Source organism: Esox lucius, chromosome 20 (genome assembly GCF_011004845.1).
Source record: "Esox lucius isolate fEsoLuc1 chromosome 20, fEsoLuc1.pri, whole genome shotgun sequence".
NCBI classification, from domain to species: domain Eukaryota; kingdom Metazoa; phylum Chordata; class Actinopteri; order Esociformes; family Esocidae; genus Esox; species Esox lucius.
Window position 1 is genome coordinate 41,234,113 of NC_047588.1, and position 25,786 is coordinate 41,259,898.

The following is a 25,786-nucleotide window of genomic DNA, read 5'->3' on the forward strand; positions in this document are numbered from 1 at the left end:
CGCCCAGCCACCCTGCGGAGAAAGCTCATTTCGGCCGCCTGTATCCGGGATCTTGTCCTTTCGGTCATGACCCAAAGCTCATGACCATTTTTTTTACCTGTAAACATGTTTATTTCTCCTGTATATTTGGCCATGAGATCTATGGAGATTGCTCCCTTTTGCAGCCAGCAAAGTGGTCAAGTGGTCATTCGATGAATAGCAGTTTTTGGCACTTCCGGGTAGGCTTCATTTGTCATTCTCGGTGTTTGCCCTTTGGTTACCATAGATGTTGGTTACGATCTGTTTCGCTAGAAAATCTCGAGGCGCGTACATAAGCGCCGCCTCAAGCGTGCCATCACTAACTCACACTCCGGTACAGTAGGTGGCGATGCATGCAACTTTCCATTGGTTGCGATCCGCCAATAAACTTGAAGAAGACGATTTGGCGTCTACATTTGCGCTGTTGATTTACGTTTTCAAGACATCAGGAACGTTTCGTGATATACGAACGGAAATCAGAGTTGCTAAAATGGTAAGTGGTTAAAGAACAGTTTTTTTATTTGGTTTGTTTTCTTCTATATAAATACGCTGCGTCCAGTGGCGTCGCTAGCCCTTTTATGAATAGCCCCGGATCTCAAATTGACCAAAAATTATAATAATAAAAAAAAAAAAGCCCCATATCGATTAATCTATAATTCCGATCGCACATTAAGACAATGTAGGCGTGTAGGCCACTAGCATGTACATCGAAATGTTCCGCATGTACATTCAAAACCCTGTACTTTCTGTGCCGGGCGGAGCGGGGTGTAGGCTAAGCCCGGAATGTATTGTGATCCTAGCAACACTTTTGCTCTGCGTTATAACCGTTCCCAACTGTGTAGCTCCAAGAGCCAAAATATCGTTTTTTAGTCCAACTAATTTTATAGCTTTGATTTATATGGATCTGTTCGTGGTAGTTTTGTGACAAAATACGTTTTATAAAGAACATTGGGGAAAGTTTTGATGATGTTTTTCCTTAACGTTAAGCAAGGCACCTAGGGACGGATGTGATTGTTCATGTTGAGTTCGTTCAAAGTTCAAAGGGTTTATTTGTCATTTGCAATAATATGTTACTGCAATGAAATGCCCGATAGTGCAGTTAAAAAGTAACAGTAATTATAATAAAAAAAAAAGATAATACAATCAATCAGTAATAATACTATACAAAAACTCACATCAATAATAATAACTATACAACTGTACAACCGTATTGCAATGTAAAAGTGACAGATGTGCATGGACTGGATGGAAGGGAAGATGTGTTCCCGAGTTGAGCAGCCTTACAGCCTGTGGAAAGAAGCTGTCCCGTAACCTGTTAGTTTTGGACTGAATACTCCTGTTCCTTCTGCCTGACGGCAGCTTGGTAAACAGTCCATGGCATGGGTGGCTGGGATCTGTAATGATCCGTTTGCTCCTCCTCCTACACCTCTCTGTGTAGAGATCTTGCAGGGATGGCAGGTCAGACCTTCTGAGCTGAACAGGGAACGGGATACAGATGGCAATGTAGTGGACTCAGACTGGTGACCAGACTTACTGCTTGTTATTTATATTTTCTAACGGTATAATCACTGTCTTCTGTGCATTAAACCGAGGTAAGTTAATTAAATAACCTTTTTAAAATACAAGCCTAAACTATTGTCACATTTCTCATAATACCTTGCAGCAGGGATGCTCAAGCATACATTTTTAATATTATATATTTTTTTAAAGGAATATCAGAAAAGGCAAGTCAAATTGTCAATTTATCACATCTATACAATTCAGTAATGTATTTTTTGTTGTACCTTGCCAAGGCAGAGATTAACCATTATATAAATGAAAAGTATTTCCCCTCTATTCTGGAGTCAGGTTTAGTAAAGTGCACATCATTGTAGTGGCTATTTTAACCCTTCATAATTCTTAGCTTTTCTAAAGTTCTCTAATCATAACCACATTGTATGAACAACATAAGACAGTTTAACGCAGGGGTGGGCAATTAATTTTTACAAGGGGCCACATGAGAAACCTGAATTGTGTCAGAGGGCCACAACAACGATAACTTGAACTTAATTCTGCTCAACTTTCTTTCATTGTAAAATGCAATAAATTATATATTTTGAATAGCTGGTACTGATAATCGGAAGAATAAAACTATTCTGTAAATATTTATATTTAGGCAATGTGAAATTGTGGTGTATAGGTCAAATAAGAAAACAAAAGCAATTATTGAATGAGTGCAATTTTTTTTTTTACTTGTTAATCTCCACAAACAATGAAAAACAACTTGACAAGTTTATAGAAATACAGCAATACAACAAACAATAACTTGTAATGTTTTCCACCTCATTTTACCTCTTCAGTGAGAATAATCCAGTCTGTTCTGGGCTTGAAATCTGGCTGAATGTCTGAGGTGGCTATGCCAAGGACAGCTGAGAGGTGGTCATCAGTGATAGAGGATCTGTGTTTGGATTTGTTGAACTTCATCACTGAGAATGTCTGTTCAGATACATAGGTAGATCCAAAGAGGACTAGAATCCTCTGAGCATGCCTCCTCAGGTGTGGAAAATTCTCCTCTTTGAGGGAGGAGTAAAAGTCCAGCAGTGAGACTGACCTGAAGTGCTCGGCAATGAGTCAATGGTCAATGAGTTCCACCTGAACATCACGTGGTGCATTATCCACACTGCAGTTGAAGGGAGAAGAAACCATGTGCATTTCACTCTCAAGAGTTTTGGAATCTTGAAATCGCCTTGAAAACTCTGCATGCAGTGCTTCTAACATGGTTGATTTGATCGGCTGATCTTTGGGCTTCCTTGTTGTGTTGGCAAGTGGGTCAGAATGTTGTCCTTCACTTGGCTTGAGATAAGCTGCAACTTTCTCATGAAAGCCTTCACTGCACTGTACATCTGCACAAAAAGGCCCTTGCACTGCAGTTTGACATTTAGTTCATTCATTAGTGCAGTCACATCCACAGCGAATCCGAGGTCTGCCACCCAGTCTTTATCTGAAAGCTCTGGGATGTTATGTCCTTTCTTAACACAGAAATCCTGAATCTGGTCTCTCAGGTCCCAGACACTTTTCAGTACTTTGCCAAGGCTGAGCCACCTGCAGTGATAGCTTATGTTACCTTGTTCAATCTCATTTCCCTCCAAAAATGCAACAAATTGTCTGTGATTTAATTCTCTCGCTCAGGTGAGGTTAACTGTTTTAGTTACAGCATCAACAACATTGTTCATTTTTAACACTGTCTTAAATAACACTTCCTGATGTATAAAACAATGCAAAAATGTCAATTTCTGCACAGGGTTAATTTCTGTCACTTTATCCTGCATTCTCTTTAAAAGTCCAACATTTTTCCCAGTCAGATTTAGACAACCGTCTATCACACCTGCCAGCTTGTCCCATTTCAGTCCTAACATGTCCAAACATGCATTTACCTCTGTGAACAAGTAATTTACAGTGGTTGTCCCGTTCATTGACTGCATGGCTGCCAACTCCTCCGTGATTTGAAAGTCGGCAGTTATCCCACGTAAGAAGATGAGTAGCTGGGCGGTGTCACGTACATCGCAGCTCTCATCCAAAGCCAGAGAAAAATAGTCAAAAGTCAGCCGCTCTGTTCTTCAGCTGAAGTTCCAAGTCTCCAGCGATGTCCTCAACCTGCCTCGTTACAGTGCGTCGGGAGAGTGACACGTTCTCAAATGCGCCCTTTTTTATGTTATTGCGCCCGGAGAAAGAGTCCAATAAGCACTCCTTAATAAACTCTCCGTCAGAAAACGCCTTACTTTTTCTGGCGATTTTGTGAGAAATTACATAACTTGTCCTGACGGCTGCATCTCTGGGGGTGTGAAGTTTCATAAAAAGTCCTTGTTGGGTTTGCAGTTTTGCTAGCAACGCATCAGACTCCCACGCGCGCTCTTCATCAGACAGATTTCTGTATTAATCCTCATGCCTGGCCGTGTAGTGGCGATTCAAATTATAATCATTTAACACAGCGACCTGTGTACCACAGATTAAGCAAACGGCTTTACCTTTAATTTCTGTAAAGAAATACTTGGCAGTCCATGTCTTGTTGAAAACACGGCATTCGTTATCAACTTTTCTTGTCTTAGCGTGACCCGACATCTTGAGGGTAACCTGGCTAGCGTCACTTGTCGCTGTTCATCTTCACTCTCAGCTCACGCACGCATATACGTCCGTACGTAAGTAATACAAACGTAACGCTTTTCAAAATAAAATTTCCAAAGGCCGAAAACCAAAACCCCGAAAGAAAAGATTGTGTAAATTATTCGGTGGCCGAATTTTTGGTGCATCCCTATCATTTCTGATTGGCCTCACGCGGGCCGGACAGGGACGTACAAAGGGCCGGATGTGGCCCGCGGGCCGTAGTTTGCCCAGGTCTGGTTTAACGTGTTGATTTGGCCCGGAAAGAACCAACGACGGTTAAACAATAGTGTTGCTCCGCCATCCACACTCGTTTATTTTACACTTTTTCAGCTTCCTTCAAACCTTCAAGTTTCAATACGGAAGTTGCTCTGAAATACCAAAATAAACACAAGAATAAAAGAGTAACAAATGTTACAAAATAAACAAATTTGATACTAATAAATGGTGCTTACAATCATTGTTTTTGTTGTCCCCCCCATTGTGATTATATTAGATTCCCATCCAACATGTTCATCAGTCATGTATGGGTCTGATTTGGTCTTTATTTTAGCAGATGGAGGAGAAACCCAGCCTGCTGCTCTCCTTCCACACTGAGATCAAACAAGAGTCACTGGATTCTGATTGTGACAGTGGAGCTCAGTGTTCAATGGTGGATTCAGAGATGACATCAGTGAAGCAGGAAGACTGCAGTCAAACTCTGGGACTGAATGATACCATTAAAGATGAAGAGGAGAAGAATGGGGTTGTAATTAAAAAGGAAGAGGAGGATTTACTTATTCAATGTAAGAACTGGTTTAATGTTGTCAATTTGTTGTTCTTACTAATGAAAGGGGTAGATGATTTTTCATGCCACATTTGTGTATTCTCAATATTGCTATGTTTATTTAGTCGTCTCAGAAAGGAAAAATTACAGCCTTATCTATGCTCCTAGATGACAAGTCACAACACAACTACAGCCGACCTACAAGTAGTATATAATTTTATTGAAATTGTAGGCAAAAAGCAATATTGTGCAGCCCTCTTCATTGATACCATGGACCACACAGTATTCACCACAGACTGGGAAATGTTCTGAGAGGCATCTGAAGGCAATATCAATGAATACACAGAGTCAGTGACCGGTTTTATTAGCAAATATATTGACGATGTTATATAACATATAACTACAAAATCATTTCCTAATCAAAAACCATGGGTCAACAGTGGTATCCGTGCCATGCTAAAGGCAGCATTCAACTGCAGCATTCAAGTCCGGCAGCATGGATAATTATAAGAAATCCCGGTATGATCTCAGGAAGGCAATAAAAACTGCAGAAAGTCAATACAGAGTCAAAGTAGAATCTCTCTACCAGGGCTCCAATACCAGGAACATGTGGAGTGGTCTGAGAACCATCACTGACTATAAAGGCAACACAGGTAGTGTGGGGGAAGTGCCGGCTTCTCTCCCAGAGGAACTGAACTCTTTCTATGCTTGATTTGAGAACATCATCCCTGGCATGGATACTGAAATGGACCAGGACAGCTGCCCTTTTCAAATGACCAGGTCAGACGTCTGTAAAGCCCTAAAAAGGATTAACACCCGCAAGGCTCCTGGACCAGACAACATCTCAGGCTGTTTTCTCAAGGTCTGTGCTGACCAACTGGCTGATGTCTTTACTTATATCTTCAACCTTTCGCTACATCAGTCAGTGCTCCCCACCTCCTTCAAAAAGTCCATAATTGTTCCTGTGTCAAAAAAGCAAAAGTCCTCTGCATGAATGAGTACCGCCCTGTAGCATTCACATCAATCATCATGAAGTACTTTGAGCGGCTAGTTAAAACACACATCACAGACTCCATGCCTGTAACACTTGACCCGCTACAGTTTGCCTAGAGACAAAACAGATCCATCGAGGACGCCATCGCTCTGACCTTCCACTTTGCACTCTCTCATCTGGACAAAAGGAACACGTGAGAATGCTGTTCATTGATTATGGTCAACATCATCAATGACTAGACCTGGTCTCATCACTATAACATCATGGAAAAGCAGGCCAGGAAACGGCTCTTCTTCCTACGCCGATTTAAGGAGATTTGGCATGGATTCCAGGTTACTCACCAACATCTACAGATGCACTTTCGAGAGTATCCTGACCGGCTGTGTCACCGCCTGGTATGGCAGCTGCACCGCCCTCGACCGCAAAGCACTTCAGTGGGTGATTAAAACATCAGAGAGCATCACAAGGTCTGACCTGCTTGATCTCTACAAAGAGAGGTGTAGGAGGTGGAGCAAACGTATCATTACAGATCCCAGCCATCCATGCCACAGACTGTTTACCAAGCTGCCGTCAGGCAGAAGGTACAGGAGTATTCAGTCCAAAACAAACAAGCTTCTTTCTACAGGCTGTAAGGCTGCTCAACTCGGGAACCCATCTTCCCTTTCATCCATAGTCCATGCTCATCTGTCACTTACACTCACCTAAAGGATTATTAGGAACACCATACTAATACTGTGTTTGACCCGCTTTCGCCTACAGAACTGCCTTAATTCTACATGGCATTGATTCAACAAGGTGCTGAAAGCATTCTTTAGAAATGTTGGCCCATATTGATAGCATCTTGCAGTTGATGGAGATTTGTGGGATGCACATCCAGGGCACGAAGATCCCGTTCCACCACATCCCAAAGATGCTCTATTGGGTTGAGATCTGGTGACTGTGGGGGCCATTTCAGTACAGTGAACTCATTGTCATGTTCAAGAAACCAATTTGAAATGATTCGAGCTTTGTGACATGGTGCATTATCCTGCTGGAAGTAGCCATCAGAGGATGGGTACATGGTGGTCATAAAGGGATGGTCAGAAACAATGCTCAGGTAGGCCGTGGCATTTAAACGATGCCCAATTGGCACTAAGGGGCCCATCCCCCACACCATTACACCACCACCACCAGCCTGCACAGCGGTAACAAGGCATGATGGATCCATGTTCTCATTCTGTTTACGCCAAATTCTGACTCAACAGAAATCGAGACTCATCAGACCAGGCAACATTCTTCCAGTCTTCAACTGTCCAATTTTGGTGAGCTTGTGCAAATTTTAGCCTCTTTTTCCTATTTGTAGTGGAGATGAGTGGTACCCGGTGGGGTCTTCTGCTGTTGTAGCCCATCCACCTCAAGGTTGTGCGTGTTGTGGCTTCAAAAATGCTTTGCTGCATACCTCAGTTGTAACGATTGGTTATTTCAGTGAAAGTTGATCTTCTATCAGCTTGAATCAGTCGGCCCATTCTCCTCTGACCTCTAGCATCAACAAGGCATTTTCACCCACAGGACTGCCGCATACTGGATGTTTTTCCCTTTTCACACCATTCTTTGTAAATCCTAGAAATGGTTGTGCTTGGTTGACACGCCTCTGCAGCATCGCGTGGTGGTCGGGGAAAGTGCCTCTGGGATGGCAGACCGGGCTGGTGGTCCCTCTTTTTAAGAAGGGGGACCGGAGGGTGTTTTCCAACTACAGGGGGATCACACTTCTCAGCCTCCCCGGTAAAGTATATGCCAGGGTACTGGAGAGGAGAATACGGCCGATAGTAGAACCTCGGATTCAGGAGGAACAGTGTGGTTTTCGTCCGGGCTGTGGAACACTGGACCAGCACTATACCCTCTACAGGGTGATGGAGAGTTTGCCCAACCAATCCACATGTGTTTTGTGGATTTGGATTTGGAGCATGCACTGGGACGGTTTGCAGCCGAGTGTGAAGCGGTTGGGATGAAAATCAGTACCTCCAAATCCGAGGCCATGGTCCTCAGTCGGAAAAGGGTGGCTTGCCCACTTCAGGTTGGTGGAGAGTTCTTGCCTCAAGTGGAGGAGTTTAAGTATCTAGGGGTCTTGTTCACGAGTGAGGGGAGGATGGAACGGGAGATTGACAGACGGATCGGTGCAGCTTCTGCAGTAATGCGGTCGATGTATCTGTCTGTCATGGTGAAGAAAGAGCTGAGCCACAAGGCGAAGCTCTCGATTTACCGGTCAATCTACGTTCCTACTCTCACCTATGGTCATGAGCTTTGGGTCATGACCAAAAGGACAAGATCCCGGATACAGGCGGCCGAAATGAGCTTTCTCCGCAAGGTGGCTGGGCAATCCCTTAGGGTGAGAAGCTCGGTCACCCGGGAGGAGCTCAGAGTAGAGCCGCTGCTCCTCCACATTGAGAGGGGTCAGCTGAGGTGGCTTTGGCATCTGTTCCGGATGCATCCTGGACGCCTTCCCCAGGTGTTCCGGGCCCGACCCACCGGGAGGAGACCCCTGGGAAGACCTAGTCCCTCCAGCATGTCCTATGTCTCCCGGCTGCCCTGGGAACACCTCGTGTCCCCCCGGAAGAGCTAGAGGAAGTGTCTAGGGAGAGGGAAGTCTGGGCATCTCTGCTTAGACTGCTGCCCCGCAACCCAGCCCCAGATAAGTGGAAGAAGATGATGGATGGATGAATGAATATAGTTTCTGTTACTTTAACTTTTAACTGCACTGTCGGGAGTAGGAGAACCAAGCATTTAATTGCTGTAACTTATTGCAAATGACAAATAAACCTTTTATTGAAACAAAGACACCTCAGAACAGTCAGAACAAACAGCCTGCTGGTTTGAAAATGGTCTATCAGGCAGATCTCAGTGCGTGCAGGTAGGAGGTATCACTTCTAGCTCTCAGTGTATCCAAGGGCGTGCCCCAAGGTTCGGTCCTGGGACCACTTTTATTAAGGATATGTTTTTAATGCCAAATTCCACTTTTATGCTGATGACACTGTGATATACTTTTCTTCGTCTGCACCAAAACAGGCTCTTTGTCAGTTGCAGCTTGCTTTTAATACTGTACAACATTGTTTGATTTAAAACTTGTTTTGAATGCTAACCAAACAACTCAATGTTTTCTCATTGTTAAATCAAAGCCACTTAACCTTCCATCTATCACCACTTTTCAAGGCTGAGATTGAGTCTGTTTCTCAGTGCAAATATTTAGGTCTTATAAAGGATGATTATCTCTATTTTAAGCCTCACATTCAGCAATTGGTGAAGAAACTGAAATGTGATTTTTAATTTAGAAACAGTTCATGTTTTTCCTTCGAGGCTAAAGGGGACATGTTGCTGCCAACTTTGTCATTGCTGGACTATGGCGATGTTATATATACACACACATTTGATACACTGCAGATTTTTTAGGTTTTCCTACTTACAAAGCATGTTCAAGATGACGGTCGATCTCCCTCGGTCTGGGGCTCCATGTAAGATCTCACCTCGTGGGGCATCAATGATCATGAGGAAGGTGAGGAATCAGCCCAGAACTACACGGCAGGACCTGGTCAATGACCTGAAGAGAGCTGGGACCAAAGTCTCAAAGAAAACCATTAATAACACACTACGCCGTCATGGATTAAAATCCTGCAGCGCACGCAAGGTCCCCCTGTTCAAGCCAGCGCATGTCCAGGCCTGTCTGAAGTTTGCCAATGACCATCTGGATGATCCAGAGGAGGAATGGGAGAAGGTCATGTGGTCTGATGAGACAAAATTAGAGCTTTTTGGTCTAAACTCCACTCGCCGTGTTTGGAGGAAGAAGGATGAGTACAATCCCAAGAACACCATCCCAACCGTGAAGCATGGAGGTGGAAACCTCATTCTTTGGGGATGCTTTTCTGCAAAGGGGACAGGACGACTGCACCGTATTGAGGGGAGGATGGATGGGGCCATGTATCGCGAGATCTTGGCCAACAACCTCCTTCCCTCAGTAAGAGCATTGAAGATGGGTCGTGGCTGGGTCTTCCAGCATGACAATGACCCGAAACCACAGCCAGGGCAACTAAGGAGTGGGTCCATAAGAAGCATCTCAAGGTCCTGGAGTGGCCTAGCCTCCAGACGTGAAAGTCTGTATTGCCCAGCGACAGCTGGTCTGTATGGCGGAGTAGGCCAAAATTCCTGCTGCAGTGTGTGCAAACCTGGTCAAGAACTACAGGAAACGTATGATCTCTGTAATTGCAATCAAAGGTTTCTGTACCAAATATTAAGTTCTGCTTTTCTGATGTTTCAAATACTTATGTCATGCAATAAAATGCAAATTAATTACTTAAAAATCATACAATGTGATTTTCTGGACATTTGTTTTAGATTCCGTCTCTCACAGTTGAAGTGTACCTTTGATAAAAATTACAGACTTCTACATGCATTGTAAGTGGGAAAACCTGCAAAATCGCCACTGTATAAAATACTTGTTCTCCCCACTGTATATATAAAATGTCAGAATATGTGCTTAAGTATAGTGTCAATAATAACCATGCTGTGGCTGTTTAAAGAATACCATGTATTACTGATTATTCTGGGCTAAATATTCATTTAAAGAAACAAAAGATCCAAGTTGAAAAATACACAATAGATGAACTGTGTTGAGAACCAACTAACTTTACTGATGTCTGTCACACAGATGGGATTCCTGAAGCAACGACACTTGGAGAGAAACGCCAGGAAGTCTTCAATGATAAGAAGTCTCATCACTGCCCCCATTGTGAAAAACATTTCTTATCTCTATCACTGTTAAAAAGACACATTAAAATACATACTGGAGAGAAACCTTACTCCTGTTCTGACTGTGGTAAGAGTTTCTCTCAATTAGGTGGCCTTAAAGCTCACCAGCGTATTCATACTGGAGAGAAACCTTACTCCTGTTCTGACTGTGGTAAGAGTTTCTCTTCATTATGTAGCCTTAAACCTCACCAACGTATTCATACTGGAGAGAAGCCTTACTTCTGCTCTGACTGTGGGAAATGTTTTATTACATCACCTGAACTTACTATGCATCAGAGAGTGCACACAGGTGAGAAGCCTTACTCTTGTTCTGACTGTGGGAAAAGTTTCTCTCAATTAGGTACCCTTAAAGCTCACCGTCGTATTCATACTGGAGAGAAACCTTACTCCTGTTCTGACTGTGCGAGGTGTTTTAATACATCTTCTGAACTTACTGTGCATCAGAGAGTGCACACAGGCGAGAAGCCTTACACCTGTTCTGACTGTGGGAAGTGTTTCTCTCAGTCAAGTAACTTTAAAGCTCACCAGCGCATACATAATGGAAAGAAACCTTATTCCTGTTCTGACTGTGGAAAGTGTTTCTTTAGATCACCTGCACTACATAGACATCAGAGAGTGCATACAGGTGATACGCCTTACTGCTGTTCTGATTGTGGGAAGAGTTTTACTTGCTCATCTCATCTTACCAGTCATAAGAGACTGCACACAGGTGAGAAGCCTCACTCCTGTTCTGACTGTGGGAAGTGTTTCTCTCAATCATCTAACCTTAAAAATCACCAGCGTGTACATACTAGAGAGAAGCCTTACTCCTGTTCTGCCTGTGGGAATTGTTTCTCTCAATTAGCTGTTCTTAAAGCTCACCAGCGCATACACACTGGAGAGAAGCCTTACTCCTGTTCTGACTGTGAGAAGTGTTTTATTACATCATCTGGACTTACCAAACACCAGAGAGTGCACACAGGTGAGAAGCCTTACTGCTGTTCTGAATGTGGGAAGAGTTTTACTAGCTCATCTCATCTTACCAGTCATAAGAGAGTGCACACAGGAGAAAAGCCTTACTCCTGTTCTGACTGTGGAAAGTGTTTCTTTAGATCATATGCACTTACTAGACATCAGAGGATACATACAGGTGAGACGCCTTACTGCTGTTCTGACTATGGGAAGAGTTTTACTAGCTTATCTCATACTAATCATAAGACACTGCGCACAGGTGAGAAGCCTTACTCCTGTTCTGACTGTGGAAAGAGTTTCATTAGACCATCTGACCTTGCTAGTCACAGAAGAGTGCACACAGGTGAAAAGCCCTACTCCTGTTCTGATTGTGGGAAGTGTTTCTCTCAGTTATCTAACCTTAAAGCTCACCAGCGCATACATACTGGAGAGAAACCTTACTCATGTTCTGACTGTGGGAAGTGTTTCTCTCAATTAGCTGTCCTTAAAGCTCACCAACGCCTACATACTGGAGAGAAGCCTTACTCTTGTTCTTACTGTGGGAGGTGTTTTATTACATCATCTGGACTTACAAAACACCAGAGAGTGCACACAGGTGAGAAAACCTACTAATGTTCTGACTGTGGGAAGTGTTTCTCTCAATTAGCTGTCCTTAAAGTTCACCAGCACATCCATACTGGACATTAAAATGGAACATTTCACACTGCAGATTAATATTAAACATTTGACAGACTTGTCCGAGTGGATAAACAAGTGTTACCACATCAAGTAGTCTTACTGTCTGTTGTGGAAATTACCACAAATAAAGAAGATCATTTTGAATGCCCAAATTGCTTTACCCCGGCACCAGGGGCACACCGGTGATTTATGCTAATGTTGGCTCCAGACTAAATTTCTCAATTTACACATTTGATATGTTGTCTTTGTACTATTTTCTATTGAATATAGGGTTTAAATTATTTGCACATCTTTGCATTCTGTTTTTATTTCCATTTTACACAGCGTCCCAATGTTTTTGGACACAGGATTGTAGATAAAACCTTTAAATCAGCTGACTTATGTAAATATTCTGTTAATCTCTTACTTTTTGTTATTTGTTTGAATGGTTTGGAAATGGAGACTTATTAAACTCTTCACTCTCAATGATTTGTTGTTTACATTCTTTTAACGGAGATAATAATCTGACCAAGTTACTTAGGGAGGTATAAAGAATAACTGACCGTTGGTTCCATAATGAGATATTTTGTAGCATCGAGTATTTACCTGCACTCATTTTAAAGCTTGGACACTCATTTTAGATTAGTATTAACAGAATAGTACAGGGTACATGTAATGTCAAATTAGATATTGTGTAACTACTAGTTTTTACACAATTGACTTAGTTAAATTGAAGTCTAACTTGAGTGGTACTTGTAACTAACCTGTACTTACAGTAAAACACTCACTGGACTCCCAGAAAAAATATTCAATCAGCTGTAGCTCATTCAGAATGCTGCTGCTAGAATGTTAACCAGGACCAAGAGAACAGAGCACATCACTCCATTTCTTAAATCTTTGCATTGGCTTCCAGTCAGTTACAGAATAGATTTCAAACTGGTGCTTTTAGTTTATAAATCTCTGAATGGTTTAGGACCCGAATACATTTCTGATATTTTTGAAGAATATAAACCGAGCAGGGCTCTTAGATCCATGAACACAGGTCAGCTAGTAGAGCCTAGAATCCAAACTAAACATGGAGAAGCTGCGTTTAGCCGTTATGCTGTACATAACTGGAATAAACTACCAGAAGATCTTAGACATGCCCCAAACAAACCAGTTTTTAGTTAGATTTTCTGATTGCTACAAATGAGTAAAATAATGTATGTAGTGATCTAGTCTACTACCCAGATTTATTTCACACCAATTCTTATTTTCTCCAATGTACAATCTACAAATGGTTTACTGAACATCAGTGCTTGACCTGAGTTCCTTTTTATTGGCAAAAGAGACATTGGGGATAGGCTACTTTAATGAAACCAGCCTTATTAACACACATTTTGATGAGCATAACCTAAATGTATGATTTGTCAGTTCCTGCACTTGTTAAGAGCTGGTTGGGATCCTTCCTAATATGACAGATATAGAGAGAGTACCGAGTGTTGTATTCTACTGAACCACATTGCTTTCAATTCCTGTTCCATATTCCTTGTGTTCACACCTGCCATATTCCCAGCATCCAGTTAATCCTTATAGGACCGGTTTCGCAGACAGAATATGCTTAGTCTAGGGCTAGAAAATTTATTTCAAAAGAATTCCATTAAGATAGTTTTTTTGTCCTAGACTAGGCTTAAGTAAAATACCATCACAGTTAATCACTTGGTATATCTATATACAGTGGATATAAAAAGTCTACACACCCCTGTTAAAATGCCAGGTTTTTGTGATGTAAAAGAATGAGACAAAGGTAAGTCATGTCAGAACTTTTTCCACTTTTAATGTGACCAATAATGTGAACAATTCAATTGAAAAACAACCTGAACATTTGAACAGGGATGTGTATACTTTTTATATCCACTGTCTATATATACAGATGTCTTAATATAAAAGTGTTGTATTGGGTTGGGTCCCAACACGGATGTCCAGGAAACCATTTGTTTGGTTCATCCAGGTATGTTTGTGCCCTAAACAGTGACTGAGTGATTCTATTGAACTGTTGTCATACAGTTCAAAAGCCATATACAGCCCTGGAAAAAATTAAGAGACCACTACAAAATTATCAGTTCCTCTGGTTTTACCATTCATAGGTATGTGTTTGAGTAAAATTAACAGTTTTGCGTGATCGGAATTATAGATGGGTAGATTATGGACAATTCTTTTGGGGGTCAATTTGAGATACGGTTTGTCATTTGTTTGTCATTTGATTGTATATATACTAAGTTGTTCTGGACTGATTTATAAATATATATATGTATACACTCACCTAAAGGATTTTTAGGAACACCTGTTCAATTTCTCATGAATGCAATTATCTAATCAACCAATCACATGGCAGTTGCTTCAATGCATTTAGGGGTATGGTCCTGGTGAAGACAATCTCCTGAACTCCAAACTGAATGTCAGAATGGGAAAGAAAGGTGATTTAAGCAATTTTGAGCGTGGCATGGTTGTTGGTGGCAGACGGGCCGGTCTGAGTATTTCACAATCTGCTCAGTTACTGGGATTTTCAAGCACAACCATTTCTAGGGTTTACAAAGAATGGTGTGAAAAGGGAAAAACATCCAGTATGTGGAAGTCCTGTAGACGAAAATGCCTTGTTGATGCTAGAGGTCAGAGGAGAATGGGCCGACTGATTCAAGCTGATAGAAGAGCAACTTTGACTGAAATAACCACTTGTTACAACCGAGGTATGCAGCAAAGCATTTGTGAAGCCACAACACGCACAACCTTGAGGCGGATGGGCTACAACAGCAGAAGACCCCACCGGGTACCACTCATCTCCATTACAAAAAGGAAAAAGAGGCTAAAATTTGCACGAGCTCACCAAAATTGGATAGTTGATGACTGGAAGAATGTTGCCTGGTCTGATGAGTCTCGATTTCTGTTGAGACATTCAGATAGTAGAGTCAGAATTTGGCGTAAACAGAATGAGAACATGGATCCATCATGCCTTGTTACCACTGTGCAGGCTGGTGGTGGTGGTGTAATGGTGTGGGGGATGTTTTCTTGGCACACTTTAGGCCTCTTAGTGCCAATTGGGCATCGTTTAAATGCCACGGCCTACCTGAGCATTGTTTCTGACCATGTCCATCCCTTTATGACCACCATGTACCCATCCTCTGATGGCTACTTCCAGCAGGATAATGCATCATGTCACAAAGCTCGAATCATTTCAAATTGGTTTCTTGAACATGACAATGAGTTCACTGTACTGAAATGGCCCCCACAGTCACCAGATCTCAACCCAATAGAGCATCTTTGGGATGTGGTGGAACGGGATCTTCGTGCCCTGGATGTGCATCCCACAAATCTCCATCAACTGCAAGATGCTATCCTATCAATATGGGCCAACATTTCTAAAGAATGCTTTCAGCACCTTGTTGAATCAATGCCACGTAGAATTAAGGCAGTTCTGAAGGCGAAAGGGGGTCAAACACAGTATTAGTATGGTGTTCCTAATAATCCTTTAGGTGAGTGTACAACAGTCTTGTGTTTTTTTCCTCCATTCTAGCCTTGACGCCACATCATTTATCCCCCTCTCTCTACTTCCTTCAGCTGTAGGCTACTTGGCTATGCTGCTTCTGCTCATCCAGCTTCTTCACGGTTACATATTTATATTGTTAGTGACTTAAATATGTTCGTTGTATATTTTTACACTGTCTATTGCATATCAAATTTGTTGGGTACAGTAACCTATATACCCTAATCTAATTGTCTTTTCACCAGTCATCTTTGTCTGTCTCGCAAACTCTATTTAAAAAACTTAGTGATTTTACTAGACGTCATCTGAAACATTAACAAATGGTATGCGGATTGCGTGTAGTTTATGCGTTAAGTTATATTTAAATATTTTGACATGCTTGGGTGTAAAAGAACTAGATCCCACAATGGGACCAACCTTCATCTCCACAATGGGTCCAACCTTCATCTCCTGGCCAATGGGACCAACCTTCATCTCCAGTGCAATGGGACCAACCTTCATCTCCAGGCCAATGGGACCAACCTTCATCTCCACAATGGGGCCAACATTCATCTCCACAATGGGTCCAACCTTCATCTCCTGGCCAATGGGTCCAACCTTCATCTCCTGGCCAATGGGACCAACCTTAATCTCCAGGCCAATGGGACCAACCTTCATCTCCACAATGGGGCCAACATTCATCTCCACAATGGGGCCAACATTCATCTCCAGGCCAATGGGACCAACCTTCATCTCCACAATGGGACCAACCTTCATCTCCACAATGGGACCAACCTTCATCTCCAGGCCAATGGGACCAACCTTCATCTCCACAATGGGGCCAACATTCATCTCCACAATGGGGCCAACATTCATCTCCAGGCCAATGGGACCAACCTTCATCTCCACAATGGGACCAACCTTCATCTCCACAATGGGACCAACCTTCATCTCCACAATGGGACCAACCTTCATCTCCAGGCCAATGGGACCAACCTTCATCTCCACAATGGGGCCAACATTCATCTCCACAATGGGGCCAACATTCATCTCCACAATGGGGCCAACATTCATCTCCACAATGGGGCCAACATTCATCTCCAGGCCAATGGGACCAACCTTCATCTCCACAATGGGGCCAACATTCATCTCCAGGCCAAATGATTGTGAGAAAGTGGCGTCTGCTGCTGAGTTCCACCACCTCTGTGGCCTCAGTGATGTCATTGGTGCAATTGATGGGTGCCACATCCCCATTAGAGGAGAGGACTACATGAACAGCCTGTTTTTTATACAACATGTGGATTGGTGCTTCAGAGATATCAGGAAGACCCACATGGCTGCCCAAGGCAGGAAGAAGAAAATGAGTCGACTTTGGATAAATCGGCTGATAAATGAGTAGACTATAACTGGTCTTTCAACTAATTAATTGGATAAATCGGCTGATAATTTGATCAGTTAATAGATTTCTACCATAGATTATGTAAAGAAGCATTTTTTTCAATTAATTGTCTCACCTTTCACTAATTTCCCACAATTATTTGTGGGAAATTAAAATCCAAAACAATCAGGTAAAATCCAAAACAATCATTTATTAAGAAACAGAACCGCAAACATTTATATAAAATTGCACACATTATAATATTACAATAACAGAATTACTAATACAAAAAATATAACCATAAAAAAACATAACCACAGACAGAAATATAGCAGCTAAAAAGTACAACTATATGCAATAAAAACCATTAAGACTTAATTTGGCTCACAGCTTGTCCAACAACCTGGACATCAATGACTCAAAGCCCTGCTGTGCAGACCGGAGTTGTGTTAGTGTCTCTTCGTGGCGCCGCTGACTGGCTTCTTCTGCCGCTTGCAGAAACCGCATCACCTCATCCACCCTTTTGCGTTTCCGAGCCGGCGTCGGTGGAGGCATCGGTGAGGTAGATGAGCTGAATGCAGTGTCAGCCAGTGCAGTCACACTGCTGCCTAGGCCTAGCGTCACAGGTCTGCGCGCCTCTAGTGCACCTCTAGGGAAGACGACATCGTGTTGCCCTCCCAGAAGGTCGTCCATTTCTGTGTAAAACTGGAAGCGCATGGCTCCCTTCCCTGTAGTTGTAATATTGTCTTTCACCTTCTTGTAACCATCGACAAGGGTGCCCCATTTCCTGGCCACCTTATCAGGGCAGAATGACTGCTTGAAATGTCTGCCCAACGTCTCTGCTGTGTCCTTCCAAAGCTGTTTCTTGTTTGCCTTGGCAGATTTCAGTCGGGTGTTCAGGTCTTTCAGGGTTTTTGGGAGACCTTCTCCTTCAGCCTCTATGTGCCGCCGCATCAGTTCTATGAAAAACAATGTTTGGTCCTTTGTGAAGCCCTCGTTTGCTTGAATGGGCACAGGTGATGGTGATGGGCTGGATGTTGATGAGCTGGATGCAGCCTCAGTGCTGTGGTCTAAAACACAATAAAAAAGTCACAGGTTAAAAAGCCTCTCAAGCTCTATCCATATACCGTTGTGCTCATAAGTTTGCATACCTTGGCAGATATAGTGAAATTTTGGCATTGATTTAGAAAATTTGACTGATCATGCAAAAAAACCCTCTAATTTAAGGATAGTGATCATATGAAGCCATTTATTACCTCCTTTTTAAATCATAATGATAACATTAATAACCTTAATGGGCCTGATCAAACGTTTATATACCCTTGAATGTTTGACCATGTTACAGATACACAAGGTGAAAATTAATGGTGAATTTCCCACAGCTGTGGCTTTATAAATTGCAATGAATGTCTGTGTATAAATAGTCAATGAGTTTGTAAGCTCTCACATGGATGCACTGAGCAGGCTAGATACTGAGCCATGGGGAGCAGAAAATAATGGTCAAATGACCTGCGTAACAAGGTAATGGAACTTTATAAAGATGGAAAAGAATATTAAAAGATATCTAAAGCCTTATAAATGCCAGTCAGTAATTTAATCACTTATTAAGAAGTGGAAAATACGGGAATCTTTTGATACCAAGCCAAGGTCAGGTAGACCAAGAAAGATTTCAGCCAAAACTGCCAGAAGAATTGTTCGGGATACAAAGAAAAACCCAAAGGTAACCTCAGGAGAAATACAGGCTGCTCTGGAAAAGGACTGTGTGGTTGTTTCAAGGAGCACAATATGACGATACTTGAACAAAAATGGGCGGCATGGTGGAGTTGCCAGAAAGAAGCCTTTCCTGCACCAATGCCACAAAAAAAACGGTTACAATATGCCAGACAACACCTTGACACGCATTACATCTTCTGGCACATTGTAGTTTGGAGTGACGAGACCAAAATAGAGGTTTATGGTCACAAAATAGAGCTTTATGGTCACAAGATGAACGCAGCATGTTATCAGAATATATTGGCAGACAATTTGCATTCTTCTGCACGTTCTTGGATATTCCAGCACAACAATGACCCAAAGCGCAAGGCCAAGTTGACCCTCCAGTGGTTACAGCAGAAAAAGGTGAATGTTCTAGAGTGGCCATCACAGTCTCCTGACCTTAATATCATCGAGCCTCTCTGGGGAGATCTCAAACGTGCGGTTCATGCAAGATGACCAAAGACTTTGCATGACCTGGAGGCATTTTGCCAAGACAAATGGGCAGCTATACCACTCGCAAGAATTCGGGGCCTCATGGACAACTGTTACAAAGGACTGCCATGTTTTGTTTTATGATTCTTTCATTCTGTAATGACCTACAGTTGAATGTGAATACCAAAATAAATAAAAGACATATTTTGCCTGCTCACTCATGTTTTCTTCAAAAACTTTTGAGCACAACTGTACAATGTTTTTTAATGCAAACAGGTCTGGCAACCTTTTGTTGTTCTTACGACAATTAATTTTCTTTTACCCTTTTCCTAGAATATTTCTTAGTTTGCGCCTAAATTACCACGTGTAAGATTATAGGATTTACTATTAACAACAAAAACACACTTGAAACAATATCCTAACAACATTAGGTGGATGATTGATATGCAACAGATTATGCGCCCCAGAATATACAGTATATGTAAATATACATCAAGGACATTAAAACTCAACCAACGTAGCAACTTTTATGGTTACCACGAAATAAAGCATATATTAAATATCTGCTGATATTTATTATAAAACTGTGTATCGAAAGCGTTTGTACGACTGTTCAATGCAATTAACCTGTGGGCTGTGTATCCACACCATTTGCCTTCGCTGCAATTCCATGTGTCATTCATATTCTTCTCCATAATATGTTCTTCTGTTTTTGTAAGCAAACTCCTTTAATAACTCCTTTAACCTTACTCTGTGGAGGTCATTTAAAAATGTGGGTTGAAAACATCTGCAAATAGCCTCTATGCTACTACTCGACCAATCAGAAATGTTCAGCACTGCAAGCCCCACCCCAAAAGTTATTGAACTCTGGGAAAGTCCTACCCCCCGAGCAGGGACTGTTTTGGGGTAAAATGTAGACCCTGGTTCCTGGTTCTAGACCCTGGTTCCAGATTCTAGACCCTGGTTCCTGCAGTGGAAACACAGGTAGTTCCTCGAAAGGTTTGTATCATGAGCCCATGTTTGGTGGTCACATTGGCCACTTTGTCCTGTTTCTTGTGTTCTCCAGCAGGATATATTGTAATATCTTACACTAAACTGCATCTCCAGCTTCAATCAGGTTGACCATGACTGTTGACTCCTCATTAAGGTAGTACATGGTGGGGTCTGACGCATTCTGAAATAACAGCCTGAATAATATGGAGTGGTCCTTTGTGCATCCATGAACAAGTCCATTTTCATATCCAAATAGAGTAAAAAGAAAACACACATTTGTAACGTCACACCATGTAGAGCTCTTATGTATTCCTATATATTTGAACAAACAGTACCTCCATGTTCAAAAGTCAAAGCTTAAATTTCGAGAGTAATAGAACCAAAACATGACCTCTTCCTAGAGGTACAAGTGTCCACTATATTCTATCCTCTTCCTAGAGGTACAAGTGTCCACTATATTCTATCCTCTTCCTAGAGGTACAAGTGTCCACTATATTCTAGCCCATGGCTTCCTCTGCTAACATTCAATAATAGAGAAATCTAGCATTTAATTAAGTGACAAATGCACTGAAGCGCCAGAAAAACGGGTACACCAGTCAAATACTTGATAGGCCTCCCACTGGAATGCAGAACTGCAGAAATACGACGAGGCATGGACTCCACGAGCTTGTGGAAGTATTCTGTAGGCAGTGAACACCATACTTCCTGCAGAGCGGTCCACAATACTGTTGACATGAAGCCCCAACCAGCCTGTAAAATGCCCAGTTGACATGTGGGATCCATGACTTCATGGTGTTTTCTCCGCACACGGATCCGTCCATCTGCCCGAAACAGTTGGAAACGTGACTCGTCAGACCAGACTACTCGTTTCCAGTCAAGTGTCCAGTGTTGATGTTCCTGAGCCCAGGCAAGGCGCATCGCTCTGTCCAGTATTCATCAGGGGAACTCGAGTTGGGCATCGGCTCCTAAAGACCATATCCCAGAGCGAACGTTGCACAGTCCTCACGCTGATATTTGTTCAGGGCCCAGCATTGAATGCAGATGTTATTTGAGGCAGTGTTGCATGCCTTTCGTGTGAAAAGATTCTTGCCAGCCAACGCTGGTCAAGTTTTCCCAGTGTCATTGTTTTGCCAGAATTCTTATATTCACGGTACACCCTTGAAATGGTAGTATCTGAAAATCCAAACCTCTCCTCTACCTCCGAAATGCTATGAACCGTCTCACGAGCGCCAACTACTAAACCGCGTTGAAAATCGCTTAAGTCGTGATAACTTGACATTCTCACGACGGAAACAGCTCTAGATGCTTCTACAGATGTCTATTGCTTTATATATTCACTGGCAGACGCAACCAATGACGTGCCTAGGTAGCGTTGCTATGTATTTTGTATGGGCTCGTAGAAAGAAAATCGAAAAACAATGTGACAATTAAAAAGGATGTAAGAGTATTTCGTCCGATTACTGAGGTTTTAGATTACAGTTTTTTTTTCACTAGATGAATGAGAAATGTTCATCAATCTAGCCAAAATCCCATTTATAAAATAGAAATGCTACTCCCAAAATATGCCCAAACTACCTCAAATATGTTTTTCCCTAAGTGCCCAGTCATGATTAAGGAAATCAGCATTCAACTTTTATTTTGTACTTTTGGATTAAAGGTGTTTGTTGCTCTCCCACAAATACATTATTGAAAGCAACACATCCCCAGCGTCTTCCTCAGTGGATCCACTTCCATTTCTGATACCAAACGGCGGTACCAGATACCAAACTTTTCATTGACCCTACTTTGTTTTATATACAGTACCATTCAAAAGTTTAGGGTCACTCAGAAATGTGCTTTCACATTCTGTCCATTGAAATAACATCAAATTGTGTTGAACTGAACATTAAAGTGTGTTATCGTAATTTATTTTTGTGCTGTTTGGTGATGGTATGAAATGTGTCTGTTCCATGTGGGATTAGTGTATTTTGTATGGAACAGTGAAATGTATTGGGTTACATCTAGAGGTAAACAGTTATTTATGTATTTTTCTTTAGCAATCAGAGCCACTCTCCTTTTCATGATGCATTTCAATTAGTTCAAAAGAATACTGTGTACTTCACCTGTAATACATACCTTTAGACTTGCAATAATTTATTGTGGTGAATTTCATTTTAATATGTGACGATTCCAATAAAAATTTTACCCTAACATTTTATATTTAAATGCATTCAGAATAAACATTCCCAAAATGGTTGTGTGTTCTGAGCTGTGTCTATTTCACCAGGCTACACTTATTCATATTTTATCCACTTATTATTATTTCAATTTCATCAGCTCTCCAATAACCAACGTATCTAGAGCTGTTTCATTGCAAAAACTGGCAAGAGTTGAAGATTTTGTCAAGTTTCTTTATGGCCATTTTGTTTATTTATACAATGTTATTTTAAAGAGAAAACAAAAACAAGTATAACAACATGGAGGAAACTGACAGACAGCATTAAAAAGCATCAACCCCTTTTCATTAGTGAGAACTACAAATTGACTACATTTAACTTGTTCTTACCTCGATTAAGTACATCTCCCTCTTCTTTTTTAATGATAACCCCATTCTCCTCTTCTTCATCTTTAATGATAACATTCAGTCCCAGCGTTTGACTTTTGTCTTCCAGCTTTGCTGATGTCATCTCTGAATCCACCAATAAACACTGTTACAATCAGAATCCAGTGACTCTTGTTTGGGCTCCGTGTGAAAGGAGAGCAGCAGGCTGGGTTTGTCCTCCTGCTAAAATAAAGACGAAATCAGACCCATACATGACTAATAAACATGTTTGATGGGAATCAAATAGAATCACCATGGGGGGAAAACTACAAAAACAATTACGGTCATAACAGACCAATGTTCTACATAACAGACCAACACACTTTAGTTAATTTGACCCCAGGATAGAGGAAAAATACTTTTCACTTATGGCGCGTTCCATTTGTACTCAGAGGTCAGAATTTCCAAGTTCCAAGTCGGAAGTTTCAACTGGAACGCCCCCTCAAGTCAGAATTCCAACTCAGAAAGTCGGAAGAGAGAATGTCATATTCCATTTACCTCGGAATGACGTCACACTCGAATTAACCCAAGTTCATCGCGTCCTTTGTTGTGCTTAACCTTTCTTTTGATAAAAACACATTTAAATGTTTTTTCACGCATATAACACCATAGCAACATGTCCTCAGACAGCAGTACTAAAAGTGTAGGACAATTTTTATGAGAAACAAATAAAAAGAACAGTAAAACTACAGCTTTTCACTTAAGGTGCCGCCATCTTGGATTTCGAACTCCGGGATAGTGGGTTGCCCCGACTTTCCAAATTGGAATTCCGATTTGAGGGGGTATTCCAGTTGAAACTTGTGACTTGGAACTCAGAAATTCCGACCTCCGAGTACAAATAGAACCCGCCAGAACCCCACTAGCCCTACTTAGGCTACTGGTTACTGAAAGATCGATTAAAAAGCCATCAAAACAAATGTCTACACAATGAAATACAATGAAATACAATTAAAAACGTTGTATATATTCTGAAAGGGAGAGCACAACAAAGTATGTAATGGGGGCGTCCATTTTGTTTTCCGACTTGGACATGGTACACGAACAACTTGGGTTAACTTGGGTGTGACGTCATTCCCAGTTCCAAATTCCGAGGTAAATAGAACACCATTATATCACGGTTAATCATTTCCTGCGAAATTGACTATTTTTCTTTTCATTTCTGATTATTCGTTAGAAAATGTATTACTATTGGTTGCTAGAGCGTGCATATATAGGGAAATCTGACGTGAGATAAGTCTTGTTTTCTCAAAGGGTCGTATAAATCATCTCGGTTTAATGCAGTGAAGACAGTTAATATAAAGTAAGAACATATTATATAAATAACAAGCGATAAGTTTGGTCTACAGCGTGGGTCAACACTACAATCTGTCTCCTTTTCCCTGTTCGGCTCACCACAAACAAGCACGTCCGTTCATATGTGCCATGCTTAACGTTAAGGAAAATATATTTAAACCCTTCTCTAATGTTCTTTATGAAATAAAGTCACAAAACTACCCCGAACAGACCCATCAATCGAAGTTCTAAAATAAGCTGGACTAAAAAACGATATTTTAGCAAGAGGCACAGAAAAGTTACAACACAGAGTATTTCTATTGAACTGAACAAAGGGACAAAGTTAATATTTCACGAAAAGTTCGACACTAAACAAACTCATTGTCTTGTTCTTGTATGACAAATATAAACTAAAGTATAATAACTTATTTTTTTGAACAAGCCCCACCAGCCCTGAGTTCATAATCCAAGATGTCAGCATCTATGCCATTTAGCAGTGTTATAAATGATATAGGAAAATTACGTTTATAATTACGTTGAAATCTTCTGAAGAGCACTCGCCTGTCCGGGTTCTTGGTTACCGGTACCAGTTTCGGAATGGCCGATACAAAGTGCGACTTTGGACCCTGGATCAACTTGTGTTAGACGTCATTCCGAGTTCCGACTTCCGAGGTAAATGGAACGCTGCTTTTCATCTCCGACTGTGAGGTAGGCTACTACCAGTGCCGCGTTCCAGTACCTCGGAAGGCATTATTTCGCCTAGTCAAAAGTCTAATTCAATATATGTATAACGTAATTCCGATCAGTCAAAACGACAGTTGGAGATATATGTAATTCAGTTTTGAATAGTCAGTTTCAAACTACTATACAAACCACCATTCATACCTTTGGGGTTTCTCATCAGATTTCTATAAATAATTTGTAGTTGCAATTCCATTTCCAGATGTCTATAATTTAATCCTGTCATGATTCCAGTTCAATATATCTTAAATTCCCCTTAATTTAAATATCTACATGGTTATTTTGACATATGTTAAAGTTTTAACTAGTTATAATACAGTTGTAGATATCGTGAACTGGAATTCTGACTATTCCGAATGAAATTTAAGATATCTGAAACTGGAATTATGGACAGTTATAATGTAGTTATAGATATTATCAAGTTATAGATATCTTCAAATTAATATTGATTGGAGATATATCAAATTGGACATATCTTTAACTTTCATTCGGACTAGTCAAAATGTAATTACAGATATCTTGAATTGGGGTTTTACGTTGCAGATGTCTTAGTTACCTGTATGAGTCAGGAACGGGAGTGAGTGGCTTGTTTGTATATTCCAACATACAGCTCTGGAAAAAATTAAGAGATCACTGCATATTTTTCTTTCCTTTCCAAAAACGTTGAAAAGGAAGGTTTTGAGTGAGGAACAGAAGGGTTACAATTAAAAGACCACTGCAAATTGAACGCTTCTGTTCCTCAATCAAAACGTTCCATTTCAACTTTTTTGGAAATGAAAGAAAAATGTGCAGTGATCTCAAAATCCTTTCCGGAGCTGTGTGCTGCTACTATTCAG

At 41.3% G+C, this 25,786-nt stretch overlaps 2 protein-coding genes across 4 annotated transcripts; one reads left to right on the forward strand and one right to left on the reverse strand.

The window, feature by feature from the left end:
* The first annotated feature begins 237 nt into the window (after positions 1 to 237).
* On the forward strand, positions 238 to 12,572 carry LOC109614771 (zinc finger protein 883-like). Its single transcript, XM_020040894.3, has 3 exons — positions 238 to 511; positions 4,709 to 4,940; positions 10,591 to 12,572. The coding sequence occupies exons 1-3, from the start codon at positions 368 to 370 to the stop codon at positions 12,252 to 12,254; spliced, it is 2,040 nt and encodes a 679-aa protein (XP_019896453.1). The 5' UTR covers positions 238 to 367; the 3' UTR covers positions 12,255 to 12,572.
* Positions 12,573 to 17,430: 4,858 nt separating this feature from the next.
* Positions 17,431 to 24,838, reverse strand: LOC105027433. 3 transcript variants are annotated; one of them, XM_029116024.2, is made up of 3 exons: positions 24,745 to 24,838; positions 22,902 to 23,120; positions 17,431 to 18,246 (listed from the first exon to the last, which is right to left on the reverse strand). In XM_029116024.2, the coding sequence occupies exons 2-3, from the start codon at positions 23,020 to 23,022 to the stop codon at positions 17,561 to 17,563; spliced, it is 807 nt and encodes a 268-aa protein (XP_028971857.1). In that variant the 5' UTR covers positions 23,023 to 23,120; positions 24,745 to 24,838; the 3' UTR covers positions 17,431 to 17,560. The 3 variants fall into 3 exon arrangements, with proteins under 3 accessions (XP_028971857.1, XP_028971856.1, XP_028971858.1); XM_029116023.2 differs by having other exon boundaries at positions 24,733 to 24,834; XM_029116025.2 differs by lacking the exon at positions 24,745 to 24,838 and adding an exon at positions 23,436 to 23,945.
* Positions 24,839 to 25,786: the final 948 nt, after the last annotated feature.